General features: G+C 45.6%; 4 protein-coding genes across 4 annotated transcripts; all 4 read left to right on the top strand.

Moving 5' to 3' along the window:
* Positions 1-822: 822 nt before the first annotated feature.
* LOC106866682 lies at positions 823-2,598 on the top strand. Its single transcript, XM_014902311.1, has 4 exons — positions 823-1,068; positions 1,175-1,333; positions 2,202-2,391; positions 2,507-2,598. The coding sequence occupies exons 1-4, from the start codon at positions 823-825 to the stop codon at positions 2,596-2,598; spliced, it is 687 nt and encodes a 228-aa protein (XP_014757797.1).
* A 1,458-nt stretch (positions 2,599-4,056) lies between these two features.
* Positions 4,057-4,573, top strand: LOC104584939 (BTB/POZ and MATH domain-containing protein 1). Its single transcript, XM_010240773.1, has 2 exons — positions 4,057-4,302; positions 4,409-4,573. The coding sequence occupies exons 1-2, from the start codon at positions 4,057-4,059 to the stop codon at positions 4,571-4,573; spliced, it is 411 nt and encodes a 136-aa protein (XP_010239075.1).
* A 4,056-nt stretch (positions 4,574-8,629) lies between these two features.
* LOC104584938 (BTB/POZ and MATH domain-containing protein 2) lies at positions 8,630-9,169 on the top strand. Its single transcript, XM_010240772.1, has one exon. The coding sequence runs from the start codon at positions 8,630-8,632 to the stop codon at positions 9,167-9,169; it is 540 nt and encodes a 179-aa protein (XP_010239074.1).
* Positions 9,170-10,871: 1,702 nt separating this feature from the next.
* On the top strand, positions 10,872-15,467 carry LOC100846026. Its single transcript, XM_003575800.4, has 3 exons — positions 10,872-12,144; positions 12,409-12,504; positions 15,208-15,467. Exons 1-2 carry the CDS (start codon positions 10,872-10,874, stop codon positions 12,462-12,464), a joined length of 1,329 nt encoding a protein of 442 aa, XP_003575848.2. The 3' UTR covers positions 12,465-12,504; positions 15,208-15,467.
* The last annotated feature ends 10,722 nt before the right edge of the window (positions 15,468-26,189 follow it).

The raw sequence follows: 26,189 nt of genomic DNA, 5'->3' as shown, positions 1-26,189 counted from the left end.
ATAATACTGAATAAAACTAGTGGGCCGGCATGTACACGTGCTACAGGTGACACACGCTTAAACAGGAGTAGCAGTTAAAATTAAAAATCGCGGCGATCATTCTTATATTGCATCTTATGTTGATACAATTTAGAACATGAACTACAAAACATCTGATCATCCCCTCGGAGGAAAGGAAAGCCATGCGCAGCCGTGTCCCGTGCAACTGGCCGGGCCCATGTGTGCTTCTAGTCTGGGAGAAGAGACATGCCTCGATGGATCGAGAAAGAGAAAAAAAAAACAGCCGGCCGCCTCGACTCGATTGCTCGGTCCGGATCGAATTTCTTTTCGGGAGTCCGACTGTCCCCTGTACCGCGAGTAATCTTGCGCGGGCGAGTTGCGGGTGGATTCCGTTCTGGGTATCGTTAGTTTCACGTGCGCTTTGATGGAACTGAGCGTTCAACATTCAAGGCATTGGCATCGACGGGGTACACCCGCACGTCGCACACTCGCACGAACAATCGTACCGTGCATGCACCCGGACCGGACCGGGCACTCGGTTCGTTTCTTCCGTCGATCGGCGCCGCCGGGCAAGAAGATCGAGCGAACGAAACGGGTACAAGGAAATGCTCAATGCCCCCGTTGTAATTAAAAACACCGGCGATTCGTATTCGCATGCCACGCATATAAATGCAGCATGCGCCGCTCCAGCGCCCGTCACCGCCTATATATAAGAACCTCAGGATCGATCGAGTCATCCAGCTCTCGCACCCAAATTCGCCGTTCACCCTTTCTCTCATATATCTCCCGTTGCTGCAGCTAGCCTAGCCCCCGTGCATCACCATGTCCAGCTCGAGCGCGTCTTCCATAACCGGCAAGGCCCTGACCGGCTCGCACGTCCTCAAGATCGACGGCTACTCACGCACCACGGGGATCGGCACCGGCAATTGCGTCAAATCCAGGCCGTTCACCGCCGGAGGCCACAAGTGGTGCCTGGAGTACTACCCGGACGGCTACAACTCAACCTACGGCTCCAACTGGATATCCATCCCGTCTCCGTCTGGCCGAGGCTGGCCAAGTCAGAGCGCTGTACAAGATCAGCTTGCTGGACCAATACGGCCAGCCAGGGAGCATCAAAGCAGAGAGCTCGAAATGCTGCACCTTCAATACTCTGGCAATACATGGTTCCTACAAGTTCATCAAGAACGAGGATCTGCTCAAGTCGGCGTACCTCAAGGACGACTCTTTCAGCATCAGGTGCGATATCACCGTGGTGACGGAGATCGTCGCCGAGGACGTCGTCGTGGCCGCTCCTGCCACTGTTGCAGCAGGAGTTCTTCGTATCAAGGAAGAGGCGCGTGGCGTTTGAGGTCTCGCCAGCGGCGCCGGCGCGTACGTGCTCTTTTGCTGCCCGGTCTGTACGTCGTTGCTGTTTTTGGTACTATTGGTCAACAAGGAACTACCAATATTTGTACTCATCTTGGTCGTCTTGCCATGCATGCTTGTGAAATCTACGTGTGGAGTCGTGGTCGATGTGGAACAGTTGGTCTCCCAAACTTATTCCGTAACATTAGCAGAATCAATATTTACTTAAAATTAAACAGACCATTTTTTCCTCGCCTGCTGTGTTTGTATGTGTTTATTCGCAGAACTGGAGTTTTTAATTCCAAACATTGCTTTTTTTTCTAGAATACATCCAAGCTGATGTACTCCGTATCATATATTGAAAAAGAATACCGCGATGCGGTTACATGTCCGTAGGCTTATGTAAAACAATTACTCTATTACATTCCACGAGATGTCCACCAAACTAAAAAGCGAAAAATCGACATTGTGAAAAAGTCCGGCAGTCAACCATGCCCTTCCTTGTCATTTAATTGCCTGCCGGACCCGTATGGCACTTGGAGTTGCCGCATCACACACCACGGAGTTTCTGTGCTTCCAGATGGCCCTGCAAACAAGGGTGATGCTAGTGTTGAGGTTTCTCTTTTCCTTCTTGCCTTGGATCTTCAAGCTCGTCCATCTTATCATCACCGACCACACCTGCCTAGCCACCACACAACCAAGAAGTAGATGATCAATGGTCTCTTGCTCTTGATCGCACAACGGACAACGGGGCAGGTGTGCCAGACCACGACGCGAAAGTCTGTCAGCCTTCCAAACATTGTTTTGAAACACATCTTTGCAATCTATTTACATCATTATGAGAACTTTTATGGGAGACACTTGAGCTGATACAGCACGACATATCTATATGGGAGAAGGTTCAGGTTACTGTTCTCACGGAGGAGGAGGACTCGATTCGATGGAGGTTCAATGCCGGGGGCTGTTACACTGCCAAGACTGCCTATGAGGCGCAATTCTTGGGAAGAACTATCAAGCCGGCTCTCAACTCAGTTTGGATCATCAGATGTGAGGGAAAGATCCTTTTTTCCTGTGGCTTTTGCTCCAGAACAGGTTGTAGACTGGGGTTAGGCTGGCTTCGAGGGGTTGGCCTCATGACGACCATTGCTGTTTATGCGACCAGGTTATAGAGACAGCGTGGCACTTGGTGCTGGATTGCGCCTTCTCCAAGGAGGTCTGGGCGTCTTTCTCGAGAGAGAGGCCGAGGTTGGTTAGAGCCGCTGAACAAAGTTCCTCGCTAATTGGTTAGTGGAATCAGTTGCTAAAGCTTAAATCAAGGAAGAACGCTTGGGCTAGCATGGTCGTGTGTCACATTTGGAAGGAAAGGAACCAGAGAATTTTTGAGAATTGCAGATCCTCGCCGCACAACGTGTCTTCTCTTATTAGATCAGAGTGTGCCCTCCTGATGGAGGAATGTTGGGAGTAGTCCTTTTCTTTTTGACACCGGCCGGTTGTCTGTAACTGGCCTAGTTCTTTTTGACACTCGATGTATTTCTTCTTGTCCACTTTAATGAAAAAGCAGAGCTCTTGCTATGTTCTAAAAAAAAAAGAACTTTCATGGGAAATTTTGAGTTGACGCGATGTATCTAGCGCAAACTTTCATTCGTGAGAACTATTCACGTGGACCACCGGATCTAAACCGTGTGGTGCAAATGAATTAAAGGTGAAAATCAAAACACCCTCTTAGACATGTTTTTCGAGCCGCTCATTGTAGAATCTGATGGCCGGAGACGAAAGTTTACAAATTTAACCCCAATGAATTACGCTTCTTATGAGAAGGGTCTAGGACAGCACAAGAACATGAGAAAGCAGAAGATTACACTTCATGTACAGATGGACTCCTCAAAAGACATAATACTGAATAAAACTAGTGGGCCGGCATGTACACGTGCTACAGGTGACACACGCTTAAACAGGAGTAGCAGTTAAAATTAAAAATCGCGGCGATCATTCTTATATTGCATCTTATGTTGATACAATTTAGAACATGAACTACAAAACATCTGATCATCCCCTCGGAGGAAAGGAAAGCCATGCGCAGCCGTGTCCCGTGCAACTGGCCGGGCCCATGTGTGCTTCTAGTCTGGGAGAAGAGACATGCCTCGATGGATCGAGAAAGAGAAAAAAAAAACAGCCGGCCGCCTCGACTCGATTGCTCGGTCCGGATCGAATTTCTTTTCGGGAGTCCGACTGTCCCCTGTACCGCGAGTAATCTTGCGCGGGCGAGTTGCGGGTGGATTCCGTTCTGGGTATCGTTAGTTTCACGTGCGCTTTGATGGAACTGAGCGTTCAACATTCAAGGCATTGGCATCGACGGGGTACACCCGCACGTCGCACACTCGCACGAACAATCGTACCGTGCATGCACCCGGACCGGACCGGGCACTCGGTTCGTTTCTTCCGTCGATCGGCGCCGCCGGGCAAGAAGATCGAGCGAACGAAACGGGTACAAGGAAATGCTCAATGCCCCCGTTGTAATTAAAAACACCGGCGATTCGTATTCGCATGCCACGCATATAAATGCAGCATGCGCCGCTCCAGCGCCCGTCACCGCCTATATATAAGAACCTCAGGATCGATCGAGTCATCCAGCTCTCGCACCCAAATTCGCCGTTCACCCTTTCTCTCATATATCTCCCGTTGCTGCAGCTAGCCTAGCCCCCGTGCATCACCATGTCCAGCTCGAGCGCGTCTTCCATAACCGGCAAGGCCCTGACCGGCTCGCACGTCCTCAAGATCGACGGCTACTCACGCACCACGGGGATCGGCACCGGCAATTGCGTCAAATCCAGGCCGTTCACCGCCGGAGGCCACAAGTGGTGCCTGGAGTACTACCCGGACGGCTACAACTCAACCTACGGCTCCAACTGGATATCCATCCCGTCTCCGTCTGGCCGAGGCTGGCCAAGTCAGAGCGCTGTACAAGATCAGCTTGCTGGACCAATACGGCCAGCCAGGGAGCATCAAAGCAGAGAGCTCGAAATGCTGCACCTTCAATACTCTGGCAATACATGGTTCCTACAAGTTCATCAAGAACGAGGATCTGCTCAAGTCGGCGTACCTCAAGGACGACTCTTTCAGCATCAGGTGCGATATCACCGTGGTGACGGAGATCGTTGCCGAGGACGTCGTCGTGGCCACTGCTCCCGCTGTTGGACTTGGTGTCAAGAAAGAGGCACGTGGCGTCTGAGGTCGCCAGCTGCGGCGCCTACGTGCTCTTGCTGCTGTTTTAAGTACTACGGGTCAACACAAGAAGTGAACTACCAATATCTCTGATCGCTTTCAAAAAGAAAAGAAAAAACTCTGATCTGATCGATCTTGTCTTGCCATGTTCGTGAAATCTCCTCGTGGGCTCGTTTGATAATGATTTAAGTGCTGGAATTCATAATCCTGGTTGGAATTATTAAATTATTTGCAGTATTCTTTTTTTTTGTTCTTTTCAAGCATAGCCTAGATTACAATCTCTGATGGTATCCTTGCTCGAGCATGCAAGTACGCAAGCGCTCAACCAGGTACTCCGCAGTACACTACGCAGGACAAGAACTTTTTAGCACACGGACTACAAGTAGCAAACAGAACGAAAATCTTATTTTAAAGCTCAAAAATCTGAATTTTCCTTTCAATGTATGTAATGTATTCTCTTCTAAATACTTCTACAAATTCGTCAAAAAAATATGTTTGAGAGCAAGTTTTGACAAAGCACAAGTTAATGTATTTTGACGGGAATTTATAGGTACGCAGAATGCATCTATATTTACACTGAAAAAATTCAGAGGATTTCAAACTTTAAAAGTACTATTCAATAATAAAATAATCCAAGGATTCTGAGCTCCCGTTGCCATTTTCGCGTTTTAAGATATTTGCCAGTGGAAATTTCCGTGGCCATTTTTTCAAAAAGAATGAGTGAATGGTGGTCGATGTGGAACAATGGTCTCCCAAACTTATTCCGTACTAGTTGAATCAATATTTTACTACAAATAAGGGTTTTTTTGGCATGCTGTGTTTGTATGTGTTTACTCGCAGAACTGGAGTTTTAAACTCCAAACAGGTCTGGAAACACATCCATGCAACCTAATTTACGTCATTATGAGAACTTTTATGGGAATCCAAGTTGATGACATATAGGATGCTATTCACGTGGACCATTGGATCTAAATTGTGTGTTGCAGATGTGGGAATTGGTCGAATAAAAAAAAGCAGACTCTCACAAGAACAAACTTTAAACAAAGGACACAACTATGTGCCAGCCGTGCGGCAGTTTACCTAGCTACCGTACCTTTCCCGCCACCCCTTCTCAATCAGTTCCGCGAGCTGAGCACACAGTAGAATCCATTTCGAGCCCGCACAATGGAATTAAGAGCCCCCTCGTATGTCTCCCTTGCATGCACGTACACGCAAGCAAAAAAAACCAAAATGATGATGCATGCTCACGTCAGCCAAGATTCTTTCGTAATCCGAAAATTCAAAATGTTTTAGTGCTCCGACGGCGCAACGGATTTACGATCCGTTTTCACCATTAAGTTTGACGGCGAGGGCTTCAAAACTAGATCCCACTTGGGTATGTTTCGACAATATTTTTTCGAACTCAGAAGTTACCAACCACTAATACATGATTGATCAAACATATGCACAAATAGTTACCGACTTAAAAAAACAAGATCATCACTCGAATCCTAGGTAACTTGGACAGCTCGATAATTACAATGGTGCCATGGTAACATGGACAACCTGTTAACTACAATAGTGCCATGGTGAGTAACTACATCAATACTGCATTAGTAATTGTAACATGAAACCTAGTTAACTACATGAGTGCTATGATGCAAGTGGTAACTTCCACACCAAAACATGGGTAATTCTGTTAGTGATATGGTGGTAATTGAAACCTACATAGACGGATAACTATATCGTTGACACGATGGTAACTTCCAACTAAATGACTGGATAACCACATGAGTGTCACAATGGTAACTAGAGCCTAAACGAGTAGATAATTAATGTGTGTCATGATGATAACTAAAACCTAAACCACTGGGTAACTACATGAGTGTCATGATGATAACGGTAACTTAAGCGACTTGATAACTGCATGAGTGTCATGGTGGTAACTGTAACATAAATGAATGAAGAATTCACTTGGGTATTGTTCTAGACAATTTTCTTCAAGTTTGAAAGATACCGGCCCATAAATGATTGAGTTACCTAACAATTCACACTTATTCATCGTCTTAAAACTATGATCCACTTGGGGATGCTTAAAACTAAGATCGGAAGTTACCAACCGATAAATATGTGAGTTACCGGACTAGATTATTCACAAGTAGATGCAGTATGTTTAGGAAGTTATTTTTCAAAGTCAGAAGTTACCAACATGTAAATATACGAGTTACCAAGCTATTTAATGTGGAGCTATTGTGTTCAGAATCATAGATCTCACTTGGTAACTACATCGCTACCATGGTGATAGCTGTATCATATCATAGACATATAGGTAACTACAATTTGAAAAGGTTTGTAACTTAAATCAGTGCTATGACGACAAGTAGGCAATTCTATCCCGAACTACCAGGTCAATTCCATCCTAGCTATGTAGTAAATCTAAACTGGACAAGTTGGTAACTACAACAGTGACATTAATGGTAATTGTACTCCGAACAACAGGTAACTATCCAGCTCATGGCGATAACTATAACCTGAACAAGTTGGTAACTGCATCAATTAATGATATTGATGGTAACTATAATCAGAACTTCAGGTAACTACATCAGCTCATGATGATAACTATAACCTGGACATGTTGATAACTACATCAGTGGCATTGATGATAACTATAATCCGAACAATGAGTAAATACATCAGAACATATGATACCTACAAGCTGGACATGCTACAATGGTAACTAATACTACCTTATTAATGGCTGGGACTTTGAGCACCTCGGAAAGAAGCACTGAAAGTGCATGATCCATGAAAAAAACAATAAAGAGAAGAAATCATGGATCAAAATAGCCAATCATTGCAGTTAGAAGAATAAAAGTAAGTCACTGTTTCATCCAACACCTCCAGTGCATGGAATAACTCCGAGCCACCATTTTATCGAACAACTCTAGTGCACAGAATAGAAAAGCCGTTTGCTAGCAGCAACGTGGTCGCCGCCTGCATGAACTCACCATGGAAGCTGGTCATCCACGCCGATGTGAACCATGCCCGCCCTCGCTAGCGTCTCAAATCCGTCTCCCGGCCGTCACCCACCTACTCGTCCTCCTGGCGCACCTGTTCCCTCAAGCTGCCTTGGCCTCCCTGGCCACCGCGATGTCACGCGCAGCCTGCTCGATGCCTCCGGCCTCCTGCAGGAGCACGAGCCACGCACTTTGTCTGCGTCTCCAGCAACTCGTGCCTCATCTCACGCAGCCTGTTTGACCAGCTCGTGGAAGGAGCAGCGAGGGGAGGAGATAGGACAGGAAGGAGGATCTCAGAGAGGAGCAGCACATGGAGGAGGCCGCCCGGGGAAGAGGATTTTGGAGAGAGGCGACGTGGAGAGAGAGACAGAGAGGAGAGAGCTGCATCGGAAGAGATAGCAGAGAGAGAGGGGACAAAGAAAGAGGAGAGTCGGGGGAACGAGGAGCTCGCATGATTAAAATTGAACGGCGCGGAGCGCGTCCGCGCGTAAGTCAAACCACCATACGGTAGGAAAATAGATTTCCCTTAAACAAATACATGTTCTCTCTGTCCCCTATTAAATGACTTTTCATTCATATTTGGACAAATTTAAGTCACTTACCATAAGACGGAGTTAATATTATAATAGGAAAATTATGTTAAACAGAAATTTGTACCGCCGATTTCGTATTCAGAAACACTTTCTTGTGATCGTGATCTCGCAACAATTTATAAAATAACCTAAATATCGTACTCCTCGGTCATGCGGAGAATTTCTCTCCTCGAAAACCGCTGCAACCGAACACCAGCGATTCGTATTCGTATGCCACGCACGCGTGCATGCGAATCGATGCATGTACAGACCCGGGCGCGTCTCTTCGATCCCCGGAACGCAAGCGGCGCATGGGACTAGCTGCTCGTGTGAACGATCGATGCCCGCGCCTGCAGTAAATACAACGGACGCCGATCCAGAGCCCATCACCGGCCAGTCCCCTTCTAACAACCTCAGGATCAGCGTATGCCACGCATCCTACATCCGCCATTTCCCCAATCTCCCATTGTTCCAATTCAGTAGTACTATTTCCCCATGGCAAACAAGAGCGTTTCTTCCCTCGGCGGCGCACCGGCGCTCTCCTCGTCGTCCATCACCGCCAAGGCCGCGACCGGCTCGCACGTCCTCAAGATTGACGGCTTCACACGCACCAGGGCCTGGGGGCTCGGCTCGGGCAAATGCGTCAAATCGAGGCCGTTCACCGTCGGCGGCCACCAGTGGTGCCTTGAATACTACCCCGAAGGCTACGACTTGCACTTCGGCTCTAATAACAACTGGATATCCATCCGTCTCTGTCTGGCGGAGGACGGGGATGTCAGAGCGCTGTACAAGATCAGCTTGCTCCACCAAGACGGGAATCCAGGGATCACCAGAGGAGAGAGCTCGAAATGCTGCACTTTCACCAACAGGTCCAACATCACTCTGGCGGCACACGGCTCCTACCAGTTCATCCAGAGCGAGGATTTGCTCAAGTCGTCTTACCTCAAGGACGACGCGTTCAGCATCAGGTGCGATATCACCGTGCTGACGGACATCGTCGCTGAGGACGTCGTCGTGGCCACTCCCACGGTTTAAGTCGGTGTCAATGAAGAGGCACATACGTGGAGTAGCTGTTTTAGTCGGGTCAACAGGGAACTACTACCAATATTTGTACTGATGTTGGTCTTGTCATGCTTGTGAAATCTGCATTTGGACTTAGCTTGTTTTTGATGATTTGAATGCTCGAACTGATAATCCTTGTTGCAATTATTGAATTATTAGTAATATATTCTCCTTTTTGTTCATTGCAAATCACAGCCTAGATTAAAATCTAGGATAGTATATATATATCCTCGTTCTAGCATGCAAGTACGCAAGTGCTCAATGCAGGTATCAGTAATTCAGTATCAGCCACTACAAATAGTAGTACTGAGCTACGCAGGACAAGAACTTTTTAGCTTACGGACTACACGAAGCCCTTTGTTTTAAAAGAAGAGAAATCACATTTTAAAGCTAAAAAATTGAATTTTTCTTTCCGTGTATGTATAGATGTATTCTAAATATTTGTACATTTTCGTCAAAAATGTTTTTATTTGTTATGTTTGAAAAATCACAAATTAATGTATTTTGACAAACAAAAAATAGGCACGTAGGATGTGTCTATATTTAAACCTTAGAAATATTATTTTCGTTTTAACTACTCATTTTTGGCTTTTCACATTTTAACTTGATTTTCAGTGGAAATATTCAAGTGCCACCGCACAATGAAATGAACACTCAGTCGGTACCATTTTTTAATTCAACATATGGTCGCCGTTTCAATCATTTCGCCAATCCCATATAGCTTGTACTATAATTTAGGGTGTAAGTGCGTTTAACAATCCTGGGGGACCGTAGGTCCGAGGAGTTTGTTCCGTTATCAGTTAATAGTTTTAAGGGGCAAATTTTGGTGGAATGAAAAAACAGCATACCCTCAAAAGATCTACAGTAACTTTAAACGAATAAATAAATTTATAATACAGGGATTATGTTACAGAGAAAGTTGTACTGCCGATTTCGTATTCGAAAACACTTTCTCGTGATCGTGATTTTGTAACAATTGTCATAAAAAATGTTACAAACAAAGCTTGTATTACCGTGAGAAAAGACATCGTGAACCGCTCTCTCCGTTTCTAAATACTTGTGTGGTTTTAGTACTTGTCGTGATTTTAGTACAAATTTGCACTAAAACCACAACAAGATTTAGAAACGGAGGGAGTATATGCCAATATTTGTGTTAAGATTAATTAATATATGATCAATTAAAATTAATTATTAGTAAATTAATTAGTTAATATGGCAGTTAACATGTAACCACTCGCGTTTCAAAATTTCCAAAATTGGGACGCGAATGCCAAATACATGCATTGGTGTCTCTTTTCCTTTATATATACGAACACAATCAATGAAAAACACACAGATTCATTCTCAACCATTCATTTCACAGCAATTTGTATTAATCTTGTTTTTTCCATGCTTGTGAAAAGGAACCCAGTGAAATTGATGACGTCGGCAGCCCACGGTGGAAGGAATGGAATGGGCAACAGCTGTACAAAACTCCAAATCGTTCAAACCCACCTCCGTCGGTTCGGCTTTCGCAGGAGGATTCTGCAGTAGCCGTACGACCCTCCTATGCTGTGTGCACCGAGTCCACAAGAACCGCTAAAGCCTTTGCTTCTTCTTCTTCGGGCACAAAGGGGGGAAGAAAGAAGAATCCTTTCTCTCTCGCCCGTCGCCACCACTCCACTCCACCACCGCGATGTCGCTCCGGCGCCTCCTAGGCCTCTCGGCGGCGGCCTCCGGTCGCTTCCTCCAGCGCCACCGCTCCCTCTCCGCCGCCGCCTCCGCCTCCGGGCGCTTCCTCTCCACGGCCGCCGCCTCGCACCCGCCTCCTTGGGCCATGGTCGAGCGCCTGTCCATGGCCTACCCGCTGGCTGAAGTCCGCCTCGCGGAGCCCCCGCTCCCCTCGGAACTCATCTTGCCGACGGACCTCGTCAACACCAGCGACGAGCCCGACCCGGACGGCGACGTCGAGCAGCTTCTCGGCGGCAATGTCTCCTCCTCCAGCGGCGCCGGCGGCCTCCTCCTCCTCACCTACACCGACAACCGCATGGCGTGCCCCGTCATCGCGCAGCAGGGGGACACGAAGGTGCGCTACAGGACCCACAAGCGCGTCGAGGGCCACGCCCCCGACGTCACCTACCTCATTTGCAACCCTCTCAGCGGCCAGGTGTTGCGCCTCCCCAACGTCCGCGGCACCACCAAGATCTTCCGCGAGCACGGCATGGGCATCCTCACCCAGTCTGGCCGCGGCCACGGGCTGCCGGACAGGTTCGCCGTCGCCCAGCTCTACACGGGGAACACCATGGTCCGGTTCCTCTCGGACACGGGCAGCTGGGACGTCGCGTTGGGCGCGCCGGGGCGTCGCGTGAGTCCGGGTGTGCAGCGTTTGGTGGGTACGGTTGACCAGGAGACACTGGCCTTCGGCGAGCGGCTGTGGTGGGTTGACGTCGGCCGCGGCGCCACGTCCGCTGACCCCTTCAGCGACTACACGGAGACCCGCTTCGTCGCGCTGCCCAAGGCCAGCGTGCTGCCTCCCACAGACTACCACCACGACGAAGCCAAGAAGGCGAGGTTCTCGCTGCGCAAGTACCGGCGCATGGGCGTCAGCGAGGGGCGGCTGCGGTACGCCGAGGTGTCTCAGCAGGAGCCGTTCGTGCTGAGCTACTTCGCGCTCGTCGACGAGGAAGGCAGCGGCTGGACGCTGGAGCACCGGGTGGCGCTCAGCCGGCTCTGGGCGGATGGAGGCCACCCGTGGCTGCCCTTGCAAGGGAACAAGACGCCGACGATTGCCGTGCTTGACCCGTTGAACGCCAATGTCGTTCACCTCATCGTCGGCGACCACGTTGTCGGCGTGGACATGCGCATGGAGAAGGTGATTGGGAGTTACCCGCATACCATTCACGGTGCGCTAGGTTTCCTACCATGTGTGCTGCCACCGTGGCTTCGATCAAGCCAGATCCCGTCTACAGGTAATCGCTCCTCTACAAGTGCTTATCTTACTGACTACTCTAATATTATCTTCAAGAAAGGAAGAAATTTCTTTGATTAGCCGCAAGATATGAGTATGACTGCTGAAGTCTTGATAATTAACTTGCTCTATGTATTCATTTTGTTCGCTAGCTCAATCTTTATGTACAATGCATAGAAATCTGTAACTGTATAAACTGTCTGGTGTTTACATTGCGGGCATGTTATTTGAGTTCTTGAACATTCATCAAAGGAACCTTTTTCAGGCAAGGGCACCTCCAGAAACCAGTCTTTTGCACATGTTCGAGTTCATTCAGACTGACACCAGAAGAGATGGAGCGTACCAGGACCATGCTAACCATGTAATGTATTCCTGTGTACCTTCTCTTAATTAGCTAACGCTTCTTAATTTATTGACCCCTTATTAGTTGTATTGTTGCACAAGCCGGGGTGCTTCCCTCCTTTTCGAAAAAAAAGAGTTATATTGTATGTCATGTCATCCATTCACATTCTTGGGATTTGGGATATTGTATTCTTGTTCTCCATTTTGTTTATGACATGGTAAAGCAATATTGTGCACATTTTACCAATTAATAGTACTATACGCGAACCTGTGCATTCTCACAGGTTCATTCATTGTATAATGTTATATTTGTTCTATACTACTAACATAAATAAGTAATATTTTAACACCTTATTATGTTTTAAGCATCTAACCTTTTTTGTTCAACGCTAGGTTGGAATGTAATAATCAACAATATAAGATACGGTTGGACATGTGTCCATGTCTTATAGTTAGAAGCGTAGGGGAAAAACTTTTTCATGAATTAGTTACACACAAACCGGAAGAATCTTCAATCTTCATAAGAAAATGTCTCAACTACATAGTAGTAGAGTTAATTCATTTTTATGAATCATAAAGGACAAGGAAGAACAGAAAAGTGTGAACAGTACATCCTTTTCACACCACTTCCTCTGCATATTCCATATTTATCAGTTTAGCAATATATTTCCTTCTTTCTTTGAATGGTTAATCGCGGTGACAATTTGAAGTTTTATGCTATAGCTGTGCCTGTGCTATCGTGCTGCTCAATCAGTATTTGATGACAATTAGTAATTTCAATTGTTTCTGATGACAATGCAAGCAGCTAATTGATCTTTCTGCACTTCTTTTAGTATTTTCTTGGATAACCAACAAATTCAGACATTTAGCTAAAGCAAGTAACCTTTACCTGCATATGTCAACACAATGATTTAGTATATGGGCCTATATCTCATTAAATTGTCTACAGTAATGACATGCTACCTGAATTAAAAAAAAATAGGCTTTGCATCTTTGAACTAAGGATTTTGAAATTATCTTTACAGAACTGGAATATCGTAGGAATCTTCTTCTTTTTTGTGATTGAAAACTCCAGATGATGGGTATATAAGTTTAGTTAGTGATATAATAATGTTCAACAGGAAAGGAATAGGATTATGTACCTTGCTTGCACTACTAAAGATGAGGGCATATAACAACACAACATATATATTCCACCAAAAGGAATTTAGTCATGTTTAACTTACTGTTTGGTACATAAGTCAGAAACATGATGTACGATCTAGAAACAGGCAAGGCTGGAACACTACTCTGTGTTAGATAAAACTGTAGATTTACACTCATAAGGTTGGAGGGCCCATTTTCCCACTCAAAGGGATGCATAATCTAGGATTAATCTTGTTTATCTCCGTAAATTCGAGTTTCCTCCCTGATTTTCCACTCCTGTGAAGTTCCAACTCTTGACCCATCTGGTTGCATTCGGTTTGGTCCGTCAGACCAGGCTCAATTAGTTAAATGAGGCAGTTTTGAGTGTGAAATTATGAATTCCTCAATTGTTGGTGACCTTTTGTAGTGCTTCATGCAACAGAACAAGTCTAATGTAATTTAGACAGTAGTGTTTCCATTAATTTTTTGTAGACCTGATCACACAAAGATGCATGACAAAAGTTGAACAGATCACATGTTAGCTGTTGCCTTTCAATTTATTTTCTGCAGACCTGGTCACACACAGACCCAAGACAAAAAGTTCAACAGACCACATCTTGGGCTTTATACTAGTGATAAAGATCTACATGTTCATTTTCAGAATCAAGAAAACATCCAACTTGTTTTTTCAATGGAAAAAATAGTCTTACATAGAGTTAGCAAACTCGGTATGTGAATTGCACACACCAGTTTATAATGATCTCACAGCACATCAGTATATGACTTCTGACATCTTAGAAGAAGAAACAACCCTTTACATGAGCAGGAGTAGGAACTAGGAACCATAATTTTTTTGTCTCACTTCGATATGAATGAGTGGATGTATGCCAAATTACTTCTAGAAGATGGGAACTTAGATAGACGTGGACACTAAAAGGTGTTCTTTCTGTTGATACTCCATAGCATGATCACTAATTAGCCATATGTTCTGCCGCATATAATAAAATACACTGCTTCTCCCAAGTAGAAAGATAACAAATCACTATATACTGAAGGAAATGAGTGCTAAAGTATGAACTGAGGATCTCACCTGCCATCTTAGTTTAACAAATTTGTAGTTTGTTGAACAATAATCACAATTATTTGACAGCTTAACATAAGTAGTATTTACCTCAAATTGAGGGCTTGCTCAAACCTTGCATGTTCTTTTTTTGCACAAACAAACCTCTGCATGCTAACGGCTGGTTTAGGCATGCTCCCTGCCTTGGCAGTTAATAATAGTGCTTGGCGGTGGCAAACTGTCTTCTCTTTTTCCTGAAATATTATCACCTTGAAGTTGAAGCTTCATATTATCATTTTGACATAATTTTTAACATATTATCACCTTGAAATTGAAGCCTGATATTTCTTAAGTGATCATGTATGGATAGAAAACACACATATTATTCCAGATCATAACCCACTTTCTATTTTCTTTCAATCTCGGACTATTAGGACTGTTTCTGTTTACTCATATATTTTTTTGTCCTTTATATCACTCACTCTCCAAATGTTTATTCAGTGCCCCCGATGTTTAATTATTTTTTTCCTTTTTCAGGTTTCTTACAACGGGTGCCACAATCAATTAGGACTGAAGCCGATTGGTAGTTTGTGCAAACTCTCGTTTTGTGTAAATTATGGAGAGAAGTTTGGGTTTCTTGGAGTGTGTTGATCAAGCTACCTTATCACGTTTTGGAGGAACTAATTCTGAGCCGTTTCGAAAAAATCAGCATGTAACGACCATTATTGTGGAACATGCTACGCTTACTATGCGTCCCCTGTTTAATTATGTTATGGAAAAGCCTCTATTTATTGATCAATCTCCGCGTAATTGTACATCCTCTGTATTATGAAACATGTGATGATCGTTAACAGATCAGTAGTTGTTGTGTGATGATAAAAGAAAGAGAGTTTTATGTACCTGCATTCTGCATATATACTTCCTGGTCCGAAAGAACAGGCATACTACCTTTTTTTCTTTTAAAGATCTGTAGAAAAAACAAAAAATAGTACTCTCTAATTATCTTTACCTTATTTTTTAAATTTCATTTGGGTGTGTATTTTAAAATACAAGTTTTATAATGGTTGGCGATTTTAGAAACGGTTCAATCTAGTTGATCCAATGGTGAAAAAATAGAAATTACTAAAACAAAAGTATTAAAAAGTAATGGAAAGTATCTGAATTATCGATTTATTTTTTAACTAAAAGGATCGATTGATTATTAACACCACTGGTTAATTTCCTCTGTGCGGGATCCAACGCCTGTGGCCGTTCCAATCGGACAGTCTCGGAGGAGACGAATTAACAAAAGTTGCTCATTCACGTCTGAACAGATACTCCAATCCCCCCACGGGTAAACCCTAATAATCAAAATCAAAGATGAGACGGCCATGGCAGTGCTCCATCACCGTGCGGTGACAACCCCTAAGGGGCTCGGTCTGGACGCCCCTGCTGCAACGCTCGCCGGCGCAGCCTCGCGGATCACCTGTGTCCAAAAGGGAGTCTGGAGCAGGGGGCAGGGCAGGCCGCGCTCATCAAATTAGTGTTGGCTGTTGAGAACTTAATCCGTGTTATTCTGGTTCATGATGTTGATTTTGTCCACCGTTAGAATCTTAAACCAAACAATCAATAGCAAGCTGACAGTTTCCTCTACATGTACGTACATGGCCGAAGAACTAGATATGAACTTGAAGCCTGATTTTTAGTCTGTTTAGATTGTCAGGGTGTTAGGGTAGTCAATTCAATGAGAAAGAAAGGTGGCGTGCGGGAAGGGGCAGCGATGGGCGGCGGCCAACAAATCTGCAGTCGATCCAATCTAGGGAAAGACGAAATTAGCTGAGGCAAAATGACTAAGTTACCCTTGCAAACGAATGGCTAGATCTGTTTGGTATTCCAGTCTTTCATCAGCGTGTAAAAATTCTCTAATTAAGAGTACATAATTAATTTTGACAGGAGTACTGAAAAGTACTCACAATCACCATAAAAACGCTCATTTTAAAATCACGAGTCTGCAGTTTCAGCCTGGATTTAACAATATTTTTAGAGAATATAAAACAATCTTTAAAAATACTTAATGTCTAATGGTATGCTCTGGGGAAAAAAAATTCATCTCATTTGGATACAACATACGTGATGCAAATTTCTATCTATTTAATTTGCATCAAGTATGCTGCAACACGTCATAGTTCTTTGGAAGGCAAGATATATTTTCAACTGGTTACTTCTTTGTTTTCTAGCTGCCAAAAAAAGTACTCCCGTCATTCAGAATTACTTGTCACTAATTTAGTAGTACAACTTTATACTAAATTTGGAACAAGTAATATGAGTCATATTTCTTTGTTTTCTATAGTTGATTGACCAATCAAGTTAGAATTTTGAAAATTCACAAGAACTTTTTTTCGAATGAAAATTCACAAGACCACTTGAACGTTTCAAAATTTTCGGGAGGAGCAGAGGGGAACTCAACTCCAGGAGGAGGGGGAACATTCGAGAAACCGGTGACGTACGTCTGAACAAGATGCAGCGCCCTCCCGAAAGGTAGAGCTTTTCCATAAACTAACCCCAATAGACAAGGAGAATGACACCTGGGCCCGCAGGAAACTCCATTGCCGACCACACTCTGGAACACGTCCACGCGCGATGCTTTCGGCCGGCGTCCGGTCCCCGAGACCACGACGACTCTCTGATTTGAGTCTCGCTCTGCGTGCACCCAGTCCACATGAACCGCACCTGACGACGGAGAGCAAAAAAGCAGAGCCCGCAAAACCCTCTCCCGTCTCTCCGGCGCTCGCTCACCGCCAAGCCCAGTCCCCTGGCCATGCCGCTCCGCCGCATCCTAGCAGCTGCCTCCGCCCGCGGCTTCCGCCGCTCCCTCTCCACGGCCGCGGAAGCCACGGATTCGTGCCGGGGGGGCTGGTGGACATGGTACTTGCTGTGGAGGACGACGGGGGCAGCCGGGCCGGCGCCGGGCCCGGCCGTGGCGTTCGCCGGCCCTCCGAGACTCTCCCAGCTCCGCGTGCCCGAGCACCTCGCCAAGCACAGCGGCGGCCTCCCGCTGCCGGACCCCGATGACGACGTCGTGCGGATGCTCGTGTCCCAGGCCTGCTGCACCAGCCAGGACGGCCTCCTCCTCCTCAACATCCATGACATCCGCGTCGCGGCTCCCATCCTCGCTCGGCAGGGCGCCGAGCAGGGCGGCAACCATGTTCGCCAAGTCACCGGCCTCGCCGACCTCAGCCAGCACCCCGGCATGCATGTTGGTGCGGCCTCGGAATTATATGTTGGGCGGTGGTGTGGTCAGGGCATGCATGCCCGATAATGGCTCCTCCTTCATCAGCCTTGCAGTAGCATGGTGGTTTTAGGTTAATCCATCGAAGTATTCAGTTTTGTCATAATTGTTAAATAAATCAGTAAAAAAAGTGGTTGTGTGCATCATTTTGATGTAGAGGTTGAGAGTTTGTACCTCCTTTTAGGCAAAACAAATCAACATGTCTGTGAGTCCATAATTGACAAGAGTAACCAGTAAAAAGTTCAAGAAAGATGTGATCAAATTCTACTTAGCTGAAACTGCGGTGAAATCTATACTATACTGAGTTGATTGCCACCTCAGCTAATACCAAGCCATTTTCACTCCCTGGAAATATGGACTTTGCCAAGAGTCAGGATATAGTCCATGGTAAACCCTTCGCCGGGAGCCGACAGAAGGCTCGCGGCGAAGTTATTAGTCTTTGTCGTGAAAACTTCGGACATTCACCATTTGCAATGCAGGACACATGACAAAGCGTTTGCCATGAGCATATGTAACGCCCCAGCGTCATTCCTAGCATCTCTCTAAGCTTCAAGACTGTCCCCACAGACCAACACATGTCTTTTCAGCGTATTTTGTCCTGACTCATGCGCTCCCGGAAGAAACTTCCCGGTTGATCACCCATCCTCAAATTGCTCTCAGCCAAGCACGCTTAACTTTGAGATTCCTTTCGGATGGGCTCTCGAAAAAGAAGATGTACTTTGTTGATATGAGTATTCTATCAATCTTATTAAGCCGTAGGACAGTGTGTCACAGCATATAACACGACAAAGCCTTTCCATGAGCATAGAGGGGAGACACGGGAAGAACTATTTTCCCTTAATTATTGGAATTTTAAAAGTGGGCTAAGAACAATATTTATGATTTTCCATAATTTTTCAAACTTTTCTAGAAAATGTTCTTTTTAGTTTAAAATTGAGCCATGAACAAATTAAGTCATCATCTACTCAACCCTTTCCTAAAATGAGCTGAAATTCAAACAAATTATGTGTCGCAGCTTTGTCTAGATACGCATGTATCTACACATTCAAAATTTCTTGGAAACCAAGAACAATAAGTCATTTAGTACTCAAAACTTTGATGAAGGAGATAAATTTTCAAGATTTACTCAACTTCTTTATTTTCTAATAATTGTTTCTATTTTCTGGCAACTTTATTTTAATGTTTGAATTTTTTGCTACGGACAGAATATGTTATTGTCTACTCCGGAATAAGATGAAATTTGAACTGTTTACTCATGACAAAATTTATGATTTTCTACATTTTTTTTCTTTTTTTTCTATATATGTTTAATTTTGAGTTCAAAATTTTACCCATAAACAAAATACGGAGTATGTCATTTTCTACCGATCCATTCGCCCAATGAAGTTGAATAATGATGAGTAGACTGAGAACATAATTTGTGATCCGTTCCCCCAATGAAGTTGGTGAAATCTGCAAAAAAATCGTACAAGTGGTGTTTTGCGCAACAACGTCCGCAATAGGTGGTGGAATGTGCAATTTTCTCCTGCTGGCTGCAGTGTGCCGGGCTTTGTGTCTAATTCGTAATGAGATGCTGTTTAATCATAGTATTTGTTCAAATGGTATTCTGGTGCTTTACAGGACGTTGGCGTTACTTACCACCTGGAAGATCCTTCTCCCTAAGAAGAGCAAGGCGGCCGCCCTGAAGATGATGTCGAAGATCCTGTTCGCTTGTGATCCAAATCCCAGTGGCCGGAAGTTCCGGCCCAACTTCCGGCCATTCCAGGTGCCGGAACTTCCGGCCGAACCTCCGGTTGCTCTCTGTTACTTTTAGGGAAATTGCGGAACTTGCTGCGGAATTTCCTGATATTCAAGAATAACCGGAACTTCCGGCCTCCAACCGGAACTTCTGGTGTACCCGTTACGGATCTGACTTGCCCTAATGCTCCTGCTATATATACCCCTTGTAAGCCACCGTTTTGGGATGAGTTGAGTTCGTGAAATCTCCCTGGCGTTATAAACACTCCCAAATAGTGAAGTTTCACTGGCTGGAGCTCGTGGTTTTTCTCTCTCGTTGTTTGAGAGAGTTTTCCACGTTAAATCCGTGTGTTCTTGTGCTGTGATTTCTTCTTCGTTTTTCTTGTCGCATTCATAACAAGTGGTATCAGAACCCCAGGTTCCGCCTAGGGTTTGCGACATGTCTACCTTGAAATTCGATCTGCCGCAGTTGGACTACACTACACGATTCTCGTTGTGGCAAGTGAAGATGCAGGCGATTCTCGCCCAAACTTCAGATCTGGATGAAGCGCTTGATTCCTTCGGCAAGAAGGATGAAAAGGAGTGGACTGCCGAAGAGAAACGCAAAGATCGTAATGCTTTGTCTTTGATTCAACTTCATCTGCCCAATAATATTTTGCAAGAAGTGTTGGAGGAGAAATCCGCAGCCCTTGTGGCTGAAACTGGAATCAATCTGCATGTCTAAAGATCTAACCAGTAAGATGCATGTAAAGATGAAGTTGTTCACCATAAGCTGCAAGAAGGTGGATCGGTGATATCTCATATAACTGTTTTTCGAGAGATAGTTTCTGACTTGCAAACTTTGGAGGTTAAGTACGATGATGAGGATTTAGCCATCTTACTCTTATGCTCGTTGCTTAGTTCCTATACAAATTTCCGCGATTCAATTCTTTATAGTCATGACTCTTTAACCCTTAATGAGGTTTTAGAAGCACTTAGACAGAAAGAAAAGATGAAGTCTATGGTGCAGACCGATGGGTCATCGTCAAAGGCAGAAGTTCTGCAGGTTCGTGGCTTGACCGAGCAGAGGAACAACAACTATGGCAACCGAGATAAGAGCCGGGACGGAAAAGCTCGTTCAAAGTCTCGTGGAAAAGATAAGTTCTGCAGGTATGGTAAGAAAAATAATCTTGTTATTGAGAATCGTTATATGAATAAGGAAAAAAGAAACGACACCTACAAAGCTTGCAAATACGCCAGGCCTGCTGCACCAGCCAGGACGGCCTCCTCCTCAACATCCATGACATCCGCGTCGCGGCTCCCATCCTCGCTAGGCAGGGCGCCGAGCAGGGCGGCAACCATGTTCGCCAAGTCACCGGCCTCACCGACCTCAGCCAGCACCCCGGCATGCCGCACTACGTCTTCAACCCTCACAACGGCGAGATATCGTCCTGTCTCCCGGAAATCGAGGGCCCGAAGAGGGTCCTGGCCGGCTGCAGCCTGGGCCTCCTCACGCAGGCTGACACCGGGCGGCGCGGGCCACCGGACAGGTACGCCATGGCCGAGATGGAGGCTCCCCTGGGCCTCATGCTCCGGTTTCTCTCGGAAACAGGGGAGTGGGAGATTGTGCAGGGCTCGCCGTGCCAGCTCCCGGCTGGGCGGCGGCGATTGGTGCCGAGCCAGGAGGCGGTGGCCTGGAGTGGAAAGTTGTGGTGGGTGGACCTGACCTTCGGGGCCATCTGCGCCGACCCCTTCAGTGACCGGCCGGAGCCCTTTTTCGTCCAGTTGCCGAGCGGAAGCGTGCTGTCCGAGGACGTGCGTGAGAAAGGGTTCGACGAAATGGCTAGCCGAGGATTGAACTTCGAGGACATGCACAAGTTGGAGGTCACTGGGCATTGTCCGCATGGAGACGGCGACCGTGTTTTGCCTTGTATCATTGCACCGTGGCTTCCAACAACCAAGATCCCAGGTATTCAGTACTCACTTGCTTGTTTATTTGCTAGCTAGATTACAATTCTTTGTGATTGAGATAGCCAACCATGCTTACTTTCATCAGGGAAAAACCCATGGTTACTGCATGATGGCTAGATTACAATTCGGTTACATGTGGGTTGTCATGGAAACAGTTTGTTTGGCAGTGTAACTCTAACTCCCTTTGGGCATCTGTATCAAAATTACATATTTGCAATGAGCAATCTATATATTCTTGTTCACAAGTTGACCAATTCTGGGCATGCTTTGTATTTATAATGCCGGAATATTTGAACAGAGAAACCCTCTTTTTATTGGCCATTCGAACGATTTGTGCTAGTATTAGATTTCCTAAGAACTTATCTCTGTAGAACTAGATAAAAATGGCTACATTTTTGGTGTATGTTAATTATTATACCATTGAAACAAAATTACATGAAGTTGATCTATGAACCAGCACTAATTCTAAGACGGCACCACCACCCTTGTGTGCCAAAGATGTTTTTTTCTTTTGGAGGAAAGACACTTTAATCATTCAGAAACTGGAAGATTCTTACAGTCAGCTTGCCAAACATGCATGGCATTAGCCGGTAACGAGCCCAACAGGACATTCTGAGCTAGACCTTCTCTACTAATCTTAGCTAGGGTGTGGGCAACCGAGTATGTGCCAAAGATGTTGCTGCCAAATAACTCCTGTACTGTACCTGCCTGAAAAACCATATCCAGCTGCTCCATTCGTTGCATGTGGGATCAGGATCATGTAAATAGCCTGCATCAGATTAGAGATCTTAGGATTATAAAGCACACTTTCATTTTGACATAACAAACTAGAGAGGCATATGTCAGCTCAACTGGAGGATCGATCTGTGCTAGATGTCCGGAAACCACGGAGACCCGTTGGGGCGCTCCAATGGGCGATTCCGGGCCATCTCGCCGGAAAGTGACTGCGAGAGTGATGGGGAGTCGCCGGAAAGGGACTCATCGTCGTTTGCTTCTGGATCTCCGTCGTGGGAACACTGTCTTATGCCGGAATCAGTCAGATCGATCGATTTGAAGGAAAAGAGTTCTGATCTTTCTAAGCGGGAAGCGAAGAGGAGGAAGCGGCTCCAGATGCAGATGCAGATGAGGTCTGAGTTTGATCTTAGTTCTCTTATTTGCATTGAATCAACGTCTGGATCCGGAGCTTCGCCGGCGCTTGCGTCTGTAAAGCCGCGGGAGGCGGTCATGTCACCATCTTCTTTCTTGTTGGAGAACTTCAACGCGGAGGAGTGGGTTCTTGTTCAGCGGCGGCGGCAGCGTGCATCCGTCTCGGCGGCATCGTCGGAGGCAATTTGGTATCGTCGTCGCAATGATCCCCGTCGGTTGACGGCGTGTTTAAATTTCGATAAGCTCGGCCAAGTGGGCCCCGCAACGTCTGCGTTGCATGCAAGCCCAGTTACGATTCTGCAGGGCCATACGGGCCCGGGAGTCGTAGCCCAATCCAGGTCGAATCGGATTGATTCGGCTGGCCGATCTCTGCGTTGCTTGTTAGGTTTGCAAACCAGACTTCTCCTTCGGCGCTGTCCCGTGCTTCGTCTTCCCATTGAATCTTTTCTTGTCATTCCTCCAAGGGTCTTTAGCATCCAACCATTTTTGGTGTCCCATGTAAACAATTTTGGATGAAGTAGGCAACTTCTCTGATGTCGTGTTTTCCCCGCACTTTGTACAGGCCTTGTAGCCATGTGTTACCTGGCATGAAGTATTTCCATTCGCGGGGTAGTCATGCACGCAGGTCAGAAGCGCTGCTCTCATCGTGAAGTACCCCTCCCGTTTGCGTCCCAAACCATTCTGCCAGGGTTCCAAAGCTGCTGCAGCTCATCCTTCACTAGCTGTAGATATACATTTAGCTCAGCTCCTGGCTGCTTTGGACCCTGTATGAGCATGCACAGGTGGATGTACTTTCTCTTCATGATTAACCATGGAGGAAGGTTGTACACAAACAAGATCACTCGCCATATGCTGTAACATCCCAAAATTTCAAAACCCTTCATATGCATTGCATTCATAAGCATCATATCACTTTTGCATTTAACTACAGTTAAAACCTTAAAGTTTAACTCAGAAAAACCCATTCACAAAAGTGCTTTTATTTGAATCTGGCTTTTCATCTTCCTTTTGGTTAATTGCATTATAACCCATGAGGGTTTTGGCACAAAAAGGGTTTAATGCATTTATAAAGCTACCCCAAGCTACCCCATATCTTGGCATTTGAATTTGATTCGAATCACCAATTATTTTAATGGCTAGAAATCCCTAAAGGCTAGTTTATAGGCGAAAGTCTTTTTAAATATTTTATTTTGAGGGAATTCTTGTTCCAAAAGTTGAATCATATGAAAATATGATTTTACAATTTTTTTTGCAATTTATTTGGTTTGAATTAGAGCTTTGAATCAAAATTTGTATTCAAAAAAACAGAAAATAGAAAAAAGAAAAAGAAAAGAAAGGAGAATAACGGCTGGCCTGGCCAAATGGGCCGAACCAGCCCACTCACCTCCGCGCCCGACCGAACCAGGCCGCAGTCCCCCGCGCGCGCGCCCAAACCGCAAGCCACTGAGAGGTGGACCCCACCTGTCAGGCCGTCGTCTTCGTCTCCAACTGCTCTCGAATTCCCCGGCCACGCCTCGAGTCCGCGCCCACGACGCCACCCCCCGATTTCTCCGGCCATGCAACCCCATCTTCGATTTTGAGTGCGTCACACTGAAGCCCACGACCCCCTCTCTTTTTCCCCCTCCACTCTGGCCCGATTGCGCCCCGATACCACCCCAATTCCTCGCCAAAGTAGCCACTGCCGCTGCCGCCTTTTTACTCGCCGACGACAACGCAGTGAGCCTCTCTCGCCGCCGCCTACCTCTTTCACCTCCTCTTCCCCCGACGCATCTTTTGACGCGGTTAATTTCATTTTTGGAGCGCCGCAGCCCGTCGCCCGTCGCCGCCCGAAGCTTCGCCGCCGGCCGCGCCTCGCCGTCGTCCTAGGCGTCGACGCCGTCTCCCCCGCAGCGAACCAACAACCCAGGGAAGATCCCCAGGTCAAGCCGCGCCTTCCCCGCCGCTTCCCGAGCCTGCAGGATCACTGGACCGCCGCACCGCCGTCTTCCGTCACCGCCGCCGGTCGCCGGATCCCTAGCGCCGCCGCCGGTAAGCCCTGAGCTCTCTCGCCCGTTGGATCTAGAATAGACGGCCACGATTAATTCACTTAACTGAACCGGTACCGGCAAATAGGATAGCGCCACGTGTCGCCCCTTTTAAAATTAAAACTTAATTTCCGGCCGAATTAATTGGTAGTTTTGCAGAAAAGCTCCTGAAACTTCATATCATCATATCTTTTAAACCGTTTGACCAAATTTGAAGTTCTATACCTTTCTGGAATCCTCTCAACTTGTAGAATCTTTTGCCGTAGTTTAATTTTGACTTTGAACAGCTTTAACAGAAGCAAATTGCAGAATGCTTAATTATGATTTAAAATTCATATGAATTGTTTCAAACTAGTTTTGGACATGTTAGCATGTTGAGAAATGTTTTGAGTATAGTCTCTATCCATTAGGACCAGAGGGGAAATTATTTTGTAAGTAATGTTTGCACACAAAATTAATCTTGCACCATGCCCTATAAAAAAATTCAAATAAGCTTTTAATTAAAGCTCACCTTTGTTTGTGCAAAGAAAGTATTTTCTTATTAGTTTATAATCTGTCTAAACCTTTTGTAAAGCTCTTTAAAACAGAAGCTAAACTTGTTAAGTTTAGAACCAACCTAAGTGTGCATCTCCATGACTATTGCATCATGGCATGCTTTTGTATTGAATATCATGTTTATATGTGTGTGTATTCTTCTATTTTAGGTTGTGTGGATTGTGAACCTTGTTGTTGCGAAGAGTGCGAGAACTGCCACAACCTTGGACAAGACAAGTTCACTTTGATCATCTCTCAAATATTTTTACTATGCACTAGTTGCTTTATTAGTTGCATTAGGAATATTATTTGTACCTCTATGCTAGCTATAAATCTTAGGTAGTATAGTTTTACCATTGCCATTAACTTACTACCAATTCGCCATCGATTGTAGTTGAATGCTAAGCTATGGTAGTATTGTGGGGGGAAATTACTACATTATGATAATGTTATGTCTATGGAGAAATGAGATGTTTTATTAGAGTAAGGCAAAATAATTAATTTAATGAACCATCCTGAGTGGACGGCTTTGAGGTTTTAGATGTTATGCGACATCAGGTCCATTTTTATGGGTCCATTTCTACGAGTCGTCTCTCCATGTCTATGGGAGCGCCTGCGTCGCAAATGTGGAATGCCATCTGGGGTAATCGAGACTAGACTAGTTTCCTATTTAGTAGCTTCCAGTACAACCACATGCTAAATGGGCACTGGCGAGATTGAGTAAGTTGTTTGAACCCAGGTCCGGAGAATTGTACTGAGGTAGCATGTGTAGGGGGAGCATGATTCTTCCGTGGTCTGGGGAATGATTTCTGAAAGTCTTGTAATCGATGCCGTTGCTACTCTACCCTGAGGACAGCAAT

The sequence above is a fragment of the Brachypodium distachyon genome, chromosome 4 (assembly GCF_000005505.3).
Source record: "Brachypodium distachyon strain Bd21 chromosome 4, Brachypodium_distachyon_v3.0, whole genome shotgun sequence".
Lineage (NCBI taxonomy): Eukaryota > Viridiplantae > Streptophyta > Magnoliopsida > Poales > Poaceae > Brachypodium > Brachypodium distachyon.
This window is presented reverse-complemented; position numbering and strand designations above follow the sequence as displayed.